The following is an 11,431-nucleotide window of genomic DNA, read 5'->3' on the forward strand; positions in this document are numbered from 1 at the left end:
AGCCATAAAATATTACAACAATATTGGGGAGAACTTCACGGTTCTGAAAAATTAAAATAAGTTGATGTCATCTTTGGCCACGCGGCTTTGCCCAATTCTCGAACACGCAGCCAGCGGCTTCGTTTCTACTGTGCCTTGTTTTATCCCCAGTTCAAGTAACTCCTTCGGTTTTGACAGTTAAACCTGGCATTCACGCGAAAATGTCCACGCACATTATCATTCCGTTGGGGCCCACGTGATAAACGCCCAATTCCCTGACCCAGCACCTATTTCCCCGCACCTCAGAACAAACCAAGCGTGGCTAGTGGTCTTCAGGGGTCTAAGTATTATGTGTGGCATATGGGCCGAGCATCCCGGCCCGCTGTTGGGCAGGTCTATCCTTGGTGCATGCCTGCCATCCCGAAAGGGTGAGGGTACTGGGGGACTCTGGAGGCAGGTGGCAGAGCAGCCAGTCCCGCCTGGGGGCAGGCCTAGCCTTGGTGCACACCTGCCACCCCGGAAGGGCTGAGGGGACTGGGCGCCACCATCTTGTGGTTGTGGGCGCCGCCATCTTTGAGGGCATGGCAGTCAATGAGCATATTCCCTCCTTATTGGCTGTGGGCACCGCCCTCTTTGAGGGTGGGACAGTCAATTAGCATATTTACTCCTTATTGGCTGTGGGCGCCACCATCTTTGCAATGGTGTGAGGTTCAATTAGCATATTCTCTCTTTATTAGATAGAATAAATCATCAACATTTTTCAGAGAGAAAAAAACTAGGGGATTCTATATTAAAAAGACATGTAACATTAAAAAAAAATGCAAGGTCCTTAACTGAATCCTAGGACAACTAAGTAAATACAAATATTGTCTGGACATTAGATGATATAAGAATTCTTATCAATTTTAATAGGTGTAATAAAGTTATAGTGGTTATGTCAAAAAAGTTTTGATTTTAGAGATGCACGCTAAAATAATTAGGAGAGAAATGTCTGTAACTTAAATACTCCTACAAAAAATAGAAGCAATTATGGCACAGTGGTAATAAATGTTAGCTATTAATCCAGATATTAGGTGTTCATTATACTATCCTTTCTTCTTCATGTTTGAAAATTTTCAAAGATAAATATTCAGATATACCTTAAATCGTTGTAAACGTCCAATTTTTTCACCAACTTCAGCTTCCATTGATATCAATTCATTCTTCTGTTTGTCATTTTCTTTTCTAAGTTGGTGCTCCATTTCTATTAAAGTAGTATATTGTCTTATGAGTGACTTTTCATTGACTTGCAAGACAGTGATTTTTCTGCTATAATCGGAAAGTGTTCTTTTCATTTCATCTGAATCCATCTGAAGAGTACTGAGCAAGTTCTGCACAAAGACACATTTATATTACTTGTTAATTTTAGCTATCTTAGTTTACACAATATCATCTATATTCCCTCATGTGAAAGAATCATTGATCTGCTGCCTTCTGGACGCCACCCACAGAGGATCGAGCCCGCATGTGCACTGACCTGGAATTGAACTGTGACCTCCGGGTTCATGGGTAGACGCTCAACCACTGAGCAACTCAGGCCAGGCTACAATATCGTACATTGACTTAAAAAATGTTTTACTTACATTATATTCTTTTACTTTTATAGCATCTTGTTGAATTTGACTATCAAGTTTTTTCTTTTCCTCTTTCATTGTTTCAGATTCTGTTTTCCAGGTCTCCTTTTCACTAAAAAAATAAAAATAAAAATGACAATATGCTAAACCTAATAAAATATTTACTGCAGGAAGAGAAAATGTCTCATAAAACAAGAGTCCCTAGTCTCAGTGGTTGAGCGTCGACCTATAAACCATGTCACAGTTCGATTCCATCAGGGCACGTGCCTGGGTTGCAGGCTCGATCCCTGTAGGGAACGTGCAGGAGGCATCCAATCAATGATTCACTCTCATAATTAGTGTTTCTATTTTTCTCTCCCTTCCTCTCTGAAATCAATTAAAACGTATTTTTAAAGAGTCACTGTAGCTACTCAGTACCTAATAAGATAAGAATGTCAAAATTCTCTTCAAAAAAAGATTTAGCCTGAAAGACATTTTTATGTAATAAATCAAAGGTAAAAAAATTATTTTATCAATCATTTTTATTATACCATGAATCATCACCCTACAATTGTACCAATATAACAATTGCTGCTGAATCTTATAAACATTTCATTAAAAATAGAAAATCATTAGGAAAATAGACAATCCCTCAAATTAATTCTAGAAATAAAGTCTCAATATTCTGACCCTACTCTTAAACTTGAGTGTTAAATATTTGCAAAATATTTAGAATATAAATCAAATTAGAAATCATTGGACGTAAAAGAAGAGAGTATGGAGTTTCCTCAAAAAATTAAAAATGGAGCTCCCATTTGACCCAGTAATCTCATTTCTAGGACTATATCCCAAGAAACCAGAAACACCAATCAGAAAGAATATATGCACCCCTAAGTTCATAGCAGCACAATTTACAATAGCTAAGATTTAGAAACAACCTAAGTGCCCATCAGCAGATGAGTAAATTAAAAAACTTTTGGTATATCTACACAATGGAATACTATGCCGCTATAAAAGAGAAGGAACTTTTACCATTTGCAACAGCATGGATGGAATTGGAGAGCATTATGCTAAGCAAAATAAGCCAGTCAGAGAAAGATAAATATCATGATCTCACTCATATGTGGGATATAATGATCAACATGAACTGATGAACAAAAATAGATCCAGAGACAAATGGCAGGGGGTGGGGGGATTAGAGATCAACCAAAGGGCTTGTATGCATGCATATTTGCATAACCAATGGACACAGACACTGGGGTAGTTGGGGCTTGCCCTCGGGGGTGGGAGTGGCTGGGGGGTCAATCGGGAAAAAGGAGACATATGTACAATGTTAAACAATAAAAAAAAAAGATGTGTCACAGGGATAAAGAATAAAAATGGCAACAAATAGGTACCTATCAATAATAACCTTAAATGTAAATGACTTAAATGCTCAATCAAAAGACATAGAGTAGCCCTAGCCGGTTTGGCTCAGTGGATAGAGTGTCGGCCTGCAGACTGAAGGCGCCCTGGTTCAATTACAGTTAAGGGCAATATCCAGGTTGTGGGCTCAATCCCAGGAGGGGGCGCACAGAAGGCACCTGATCAATGATTCTCTCTCATCATTGATGTTTCTATCTCTCTCTCCCTCTCTCTTCCTCTCTGAATTCAATAGAATTATTAAAAAAAAGACATAGGGTAGCTGAATGGATAAGAAAACATGACCCATTTATATGCTGTCTATATAGACCAACTTTGGAACAAAAGACTCACACAGGATGAAAGTGAAAAGATAAAAAAAAAATTGTCCATGCAAATGAAAATGAAAAAAGCTGGGGTAACAATATTCAGATCTGACAAAATAGACTTCAAAAAATGCCATAGTTCAGGAGGGAGGGGGGTAAGAGATCAACTGAAGGACTTGTATGCATGCATATGAGCATAACCAATGGACATAAGACACTGGGGGGTAGGGGAAGCCGGGGTATTGTCAAAGGCGGGGGAAAAAAAGGACACATATGTAATACCCTTTGTAATGCTTTAAGCAATAAAAAAAATTAAAACATAAATAAATAAATAAATAAAGTAAATAAAAAAAAAATGCCATAGTAAGAGACAATGAAGGCTACTTCATAATACTAAAGAGATGGATCCAAAAAAGATGACATAACCCTGGTAAACATATATGCACCCAATACAAGAGCACCCAAATATATAAAAAAAATTTCTGGAGGATTTTAGGTGAGAGATTGACAAGAATACAATCATAGTAGGGGACTTTAATAAACCACTAGCATTATTGGATATATCTTCTAGACAAAAAATCAACAAGGAAACAGTGACCCTAAACAACACACTAGATTAAATGGATTCAATTGGCATTTACAGAACATTTCCCCCCAAAGTTAGAAAACATACATTCTTCTCAAGTGCACATGGGGCATTCTCAAAGACAGACCACATGTTAGGACCATACTAAGTCTCTACAAGTTCAAGAAGATTGAAATCATATCAAGCATCTTCTCAGATCACAATGGCCTACACTAAAAATCACCTGCAATAAAAGCATCCAAAAAAAGTCAAACACATGGAGGTTAAATGGTATGTTATTAAAGAATGAATGGGTTACCAATGAGATCAAAGAAGAAATAAAAAACTTCCTGGAAACAAATGAAAATGAACACCCAACAATCCAAAATCTATGGACCACAGCAAAAGCAGTACAGAGAACAAAGTTCATAGCACTACAGGCCTATCTCAAGAAATAAGAAAAATTTCCAATAAACAATCTAATCCCACAACTTAAAGAATTAGAAAAAGAACAACAAGAAAAGCCCAGAGTAAGTATTAGGAAGAAAATAATAAAGATCAGAAGGGAAATAAATGACAAAGACTAAAAACCAATACTAAAGATGAATGAAACCAAGAGCTGGTTCTTTAAAAAATAAACAAGATTGATGAACCTTTAGCCAGAATCATCAAGAAACAATGAGAGAGGACCCAAATAAATAGAATCAGAAATGAAAAGAGGTGCTATAACAACTGACACCACAGAAATACAAAGGATTGTAAGAAAATACTAAACATCTGTTTGCCAACAAGCTAGAAACTTGGACAAAATGAAAAAATTCCTCGAAAACTATAATCTTCCAAAGTTTAATCAAGCATCAGGAAATTTGAATAGAGCGATAACAACCATGAAATTGAAGCAATAATGAGAAAAAAAACTCCCGGCAAACAAAAGCCCTGTTACAGATAGCTTCAATGGAAGTTTTACCAAATAATTAAAGAAGAAATAATACCTACGCTCCTCAAACTAGTCCAAAAATCCAAGAGAAAGGAATACTTTCAAGCACTTTCTATGAGGCAAGAATTATCCTAAATCTAAAACTAAAGACACTACAAAGAAAAAGAATTACAGAATAAAGACTCTTATGCTTTTGCATCGGAAAAAAAAAAAAAATATTACCAAGTCAGATTCAGCAATATATTAAAAAGATCATACACCATGATCAAGTGGAATTTATTTCAGAGATGCAAGGCTGGCACAATATTCGCAAATCAATAAATGTGATACATTACATAAACAAATTGAAAGACAAAAATCACATCATCACATCAATAGACCCAGAAAATGCATTTGACAAAATCCAACACCCATTCAATATAATGAAAGCCTAATATGCAAACTGTCCCCTCAACTGGGAGTTTGACTGCTCGCTATGACGTGTGCTGACCACCAGGGAGCGATGCGGAACATGGCGGGCGTCGGCAATGTGGAGCTGGCAGCAGGTGGCAGTGGATACTCTGCTGGTCCCAATGGGCCCCAATGAGAGCAGGACCATGGCGGGATGGTGGAGCAGGTGACTGAGCACCCTGCCAATAGCCCTGCAGACAGCGACCAGTGGTGGTGGCAAGGGGGGAGGAGTGGGGCCCAGGTGCTGCCCAGGACCCAAAGGTCAGCTGGGACCTGCCCTTCCACACCACACGCTCCCACTTCAATTGCCAGCCAGGCCTAGGGACCGCACCAGTGCATGAATTTCGTGAACTGGGCCTCTAGTTGTTGATAAAAACTCTCAGCAAAGTAGGAATAGAGGGATCATACCTCAACATAATAAAGGCCATATATGACAAACCTACAGCCAACATCATATTCAATGGACAAAAACTAAAACCATTTCCCCTAAGAACAGGAACAAGACAGAGATGTCCACTTTTACCACTTTTATTCGACATCATACCAAAAGTCCTACCCACACTAATCATAAAAGAAAAGAAGAAAAAAAAAGACATCCAAACTGGAAAGGTGGTGTAAAACTGTCATTATTCACAGATGACATGATATTATACATAGAAAACCGTAGAGATTCCATCAAAAATTACTAGATTTAATAAATGAATTTGGTAATGTAGCAGATACAAATTTAACATCCAGAAATCAATGGCATTTTTATACACCAATAATGAACTTTCAGAAACAGAAACTAAAAAAAATCCCATTTACCATTGTAACAAAACAAAATTAAGATACTTAGTAATAAACTTAACTAGGAGGTAAAACACCTCTAGTAAGAAAACTATAGATTGTTTAAAAAAGATGGAAGAAGACATAAACAAGTGGAAGAATATATTGTGTTCATGGATTGGTAGAATTAGTATCATTAAAATGTCCATACTTCCCAAAGCAATTTATAGATCCAATGAAATTCCTATCAAAATACCAATGACATATTTCACAGATCTAGAACAAATACTCCAAATATCCATATGGAAACAAAAAATAGCCACAGCAATCTTGAGAAAGAGGAACAAAGTTGAAGGGATCACAATACCAAATATCACATTATACTAAAAAGCCACTGTAATCAAAACAGTCTGGTACTGGAGTAAGAAAAGGCATATAGATCAATGCAACAAAACAGAGATCCCAGAAATTGACCCAAGCCATTATGCTCAGTTAATATTTGACAAAGGAGGCAAGAGCATAAAATGGAGTAAAGACAGTCTCTTTCAATAAATGGTGTTTGGAAAACTGGACAGATACATGCAAAAAAAATTAAACTAGACCACCAACTTACACCATACACAATAATAAATTCAAATTGGATAAAATACTTAAATGTAAGTCATGAAACCATAAAAATTCTAGAAGAAAATGTAAGCAGCAAAATAACAAACATCTCAAGTAGCAGAATTTTCACTGATACAATGAGTAGGGCAAAAGAAACAAAGGAAAAAATAAACAAATGGGACTACATCAAACTAAAAAGCTTCTGCACAGCAAAAGAAACGAGCATCAAAATAAAAAGGGAACCCACTGTATGGGAGAACATATTTTCCAATGATATATCTGATAAGGGGTTAATTTCCAAAATTTATAAAGTACTCATACAACTCAAAAAAGGAAGACAAACAACCCAATTAAAAAATAGGCAGAGGACCTGAGAATAGACACTTGTCTAAAGAGGACATATAAATGGCCAAGAGACAGATGAAAAATGTCCAACGTCACTAATTAGTAGAGAGATGCACATTAAAATGACAATGAGGTACCATCTCACACTATCATCAACACATTAACACAAGTGCTGGCGAGGATGTGGAAAAAAAGGAACCCTAGTACACTGCTGGTGGGAATGCAGACTGATACAACCACTATTGAAAACAGTATGTAGTTTGCTCAAAAAATTAAAAATGGAACTGCCATTTGACCCAATAATTCCACTTCTAGGAATCTATCCTAAGAAACCAGAAACACCAATCAGAGAGAATGCATGCACCCCTATGTTCATAGCAGTATTATTTACAACTAGAGGCCCAGTGCCCGAAATTCATGTGGGGGGGGGGGGCGGTCCCTCAGCTCGAACTGCACCCTCTCCAATCCGGGAGCCCTCAGGGAATGTCCTACTGATGGCTTAGGCCCGCTCCCCGTGGTTCTCTGCTCTCTGCAGGGCCTGCCTGCTTCCCCCCCCATGCAACCGGCAAGCAGGCCCTTCTGGGGTGCTGCCGGCATGCCATGCTGCCCTGCTTGCACGTCGCCATGGCAACGACAAGCAGTCCTGCTGAGTGCTGCTGCGGCACGCTGCTGCTCGCGGGTCACTGCGGCTACGGCCAAGCAAGCCCTACTGTCTGCTGTCAAGCTGCACGGCCGGACCCGCCTCGGGGCAGGTCAGCTGCACCACCCACCCTGGAGTTGCCAGTCCCGCCCTGCCTGGCTCCCCGGGCCCCGCAGCATCTGCGGCCACTGCAGGTCCAACCCCACCTCCCTCTCCAGCCCTTGAAGCAGCCTCGGCGGCTGCTGACCAGACCCTCCTCCAGTGCAGGCCCCTGCCACTCCACCCCCGATGCTGCGTGCACAGCCTTCTCCTGTTCGGTCGATCCGTTATGGCGTCCCGGTTAATTAGCATATTTCTCTATTTTCTATATATAGAGAGATAGCTACACTCTGGAAACAGCCCAAGTGCCCATCAGTAGATGAAAGGATAAAAATGCTGTGGTACATTTACACCATGGAACAATATGCATCTGTAAAAAAGAAGGATCTCTTTCCCTTTGAGACAGCATGGAAGAACCTGGAAAGTATTATGCTAAACAAAATAAGCCAGCCAGAGAAAAATAAGTATCATGTGATCTCACTTATATGTGGAATCTTGTGAACAAAATAGACCCAGAGACATTAACGCCTGCAACAGGCTGACCAATTTCAGAGGGAAGGGGGTGAGGGTTGGGAAGAGATTAACCAAAGAACTTATATGCATATATGCATAGCTCATGGACAGATAATAGTACAGGGAAGGCCTGGGGAGGGGGTAGGTGTAGGGTGGAGGGAGTTAATGGGGGGAGAAAAGGGGACATCTGCAATACTTTCAACAATAAAGATAAATTTTAAAAAATAAAAAAGATGTGTTAGACACTGTTGCATAACCAAGAGATATTCCAAAGTCACCTGCAATCAGCTTGGCATAAACTAATTATGCTGTCATTCTGTCTGCCACTGACAATGTTTAAGACTTAGCTCATTAGCCCAATTCTGGCTAATAAGATCTAAATCACAGTCTGCCAGAGCCTCTGGAAAAAAATTTTTATCAAAAAATAAAAAGTTGTGTGGAAAAAATGCCCCTCTTCTTCAATGGGCGAAATAGTTCTATCTTCCTTGTACTCCTGTATCTATTTTATAACGTCAGTAGGAGAGAATATGACCTACCTATAATTAGCTATGGGTTTCTTATTAGATCAGATAATAATCACCCTTAGAGTTTAAATCACCTTTCATCAAGTATTCTAATTACTACTAAAATTTTTTTTTCTATTGATATAAATGGGTTGGCAGAGATAAGAAGAAACACATTAGTCCCCTATGAAAATATGAATGATGATGGTGATGATAAAAAATGATGCCAACAGCTGACACAAAATGTTCATATGTGCCATGACATTTACAAAATTCTCATATCTGACCATTTTCATATAACTCACCTGTTTCAGAACACTCCATGAAAAAGGTATTATTATCACAGAATTTTACAGATACTAAACTGACACAGATAAAGTGGAGTGGGAGAGGCAGGAGGGAAGGATAAGCAAAATATGTAAATTTTTTATGTTCTGTTCATTATTAACATGAATATTTTGCAATTACATTTATAAAATGTTGCCAACACTTATACCTTAGATATTCTTTATATAATAAGCTTTGTTGATGACGAATTACTGCAAATTTTCTGTTATACTCTTCAAGAGAATCTTCTAAATCCTTTAACTTATTTTCTTTATATTCTAGTTCCTAAAAATGGGTTTAGAAATAAGAATGTAAAAAACATCAGAATACATTTTAAATCTGAAGGTAGAAATTTATATTCTGGCAAGAGTATAGAAAACTATATAAAGGAGAAAATCACCTTAAGTAACACAGTTCATTTCTGATTATTTTGAATATCTTTGTTTAAGGCATATGGAATGAGGCAATATATGTAAAAGAGAAGTACTATAAAACAGGTAAAATTAATTTTATCATATATGATAGTTACAGTAACCACACAAATTATCAGATGCAGTAGTTGTATACTTACCTTTAGTCACTCAGTCCCACATACCCTTTCATGAACATCCTATATAATAAAGGGCTAATATGCAAATTGTCCCCTTGAGAGTTTGACTGCTCGCTATGACATGGGCTGACCACCAGGGGGCAGCGCGGAATAAAGGTCCCAGCCAACATCCAGAAGGGCCCGATTGGCCCTGATCGCTGGCCAGGCCTAGGGACCCTTCCGGTGCACAATTTCATGCACTGGGCCTCTAGTATTCTATATAATAAAACCCTAATATGCAAATTAACCGAACGGCGGAACCACCGGTTGCTATGACACACACTGACCACCAGGAGGCAGACACTCAACACAGGATCTGTCCCCTGGTAGTCAGTGCTCTCCCACAGGAGAGTGCCACTCAGCCAGAAGCCAGGTGAGCGGGCATAAGCTGGCAGGTGGACATCCCCCGAGGGGTCCCAGACTGTGAGAGGGCTCAGGCTGGGCTGAAGGACCCCCCAACCCCTTAGTGCACAAATGTTGTGCACTGGGCCTCTAGTATATCCTATCTAATAATAGACAAACATGATAATTGACCGTACCTTCGCTACACCTCCCATTGGCTAATCAGCACGATATGCAAATTAACCACCAACAAAGATGGCGGCTAATTTGCATACTGCAGGCAGGACGGGACAGCGCGAACCACCAGCGTGCCGCCATCGAGGGCAGGCCGGCCACCTGGGACCACATCAGCGGGTCCCGGGTGGCAAGGCATGCCCGCCCCAGAAGCCCCAGCAGTCGGCCTGCCTTGCCATCCGGGATCCGATCTGGTCCCAGGCCACTGGTGGGCCCCAGAAGCCCCAGAAGCCGCCTAATATGGTAGTAACTCTATCAGTAAGCACTCTGAAAGTCAGTGGCATAAATGCACCAATTAAAAGACAGATTATGAGCATGAATCAAAAACAAAACTCACTTTAAATATAAAGACACATATAAATTAAAAGTAAATGACTTAAGCTGCAGCCTGTTTTTCTCAGTGGATAGAGCATTAGCCCTTAAACTGAAGGGTCCCAGGTTCAGTTCCAGTCAAGGGCATGTACCTCAGTTGCTGGTTTGATCCCCAGTCCCTATCAGAGCATGTGCAGGAGGCAACCAATCAATGTGTCTCTCCCTTTCCCTTCACTCTCTCTAAAATTCAATGGAAAAATATCCTTGGGTGAAGATTAACAAAAACAAAGTAAATGAATTAAGTAACATTAAAGAGATTATAAGAAAAATATATTCCAAATTTTGTTAGTTGTATAATGGTTATGTTTAAATTATTAACACCTAAGAAATTGGGTGAAGGGTACATATAATATGCTGTAGTATTTTATAGTTTTTTTTACACGTATGAGATTATTTCAAATTAAAATATTAAAAATTAATAAAATATTAATTGAAATGTGTATGCATTACATGAAAAATCTCCTAATTGCTTCTAGCATAATTTATTAAATTGTGCTAAAATTTACAAGGGTTCAATTAAAAAATATCTTAATTCTAAATGATATAATAGAAAATATATAATAGTGCAGTTATAAGCAATTATCTGAAAATAAAAATTTAAAGAAGTGAATTTAAAGAAGGGATTAGCCAAAGAAAATATATGCACAACCCATGGACACAGACAACAGTATGGTGATAGCCAGAGAGAAGTGGGGGGCAAGAGCTGGGTAGAGGGGGCAAAAGGGGGAAAATAGGGACATCCTATCCTATCTAATAATAGACAAACATGGTACCTTCGCCACGCCTCCCATTGGCTAATCAGCGTGATATGCAAATTAAACCACCAACAAAGATGGCGGCTAA

The 11,431-nt window shown here is 39.1% G+C and overlaps 1 protein-coding gene across 1 annotated transcript in view; it reads right to left on the reverse strand.

Annotated features, from left to right (window-relative positions):
* The window catches only part of CEP290 (centrosomal protein 290), a 118,495-nt gene that overhangs the window by 64,294 nt on the left and 42,770 nt on the right, over positions 1 to 11,431 (reverse strand). Inside the window, exons 23-25 of the mRNA XM_023749772.1 lie at positions 9,221 to 9,336; positions 1,602 to 1,704; positions 1,119 to 1,349 (exon numbers count right to left, since the gene is read on the reverse strand). Of these exons, the coding sequence (XP_023605540.1) occupies positions 1,119 to 1,349; positions 1,602 to 1,704; positions 9,221 to 9,336 (450 nt within the window). The remainder of the gene's footprint in view (positions 1 to 1,118; positions 1,350 to 1,601; positions 1,705 to 9,220; positions 9,337 to 11,431) is intronic.

This window comes from Myotis lucifugus, unplaced genomic scaffold (genome assembly GCF_000147115.1).
Source record: "Myotis lucifugus unplaced genomic scaffold, Myoluc2.0 scaffold_9, whole genome shotgun sequence".
NCBI lineage: Eukaryota > Metazoa > Chordata > Mammalia > Chiroptera > Vespertilionidae > Myotis > Myotis lucifugus.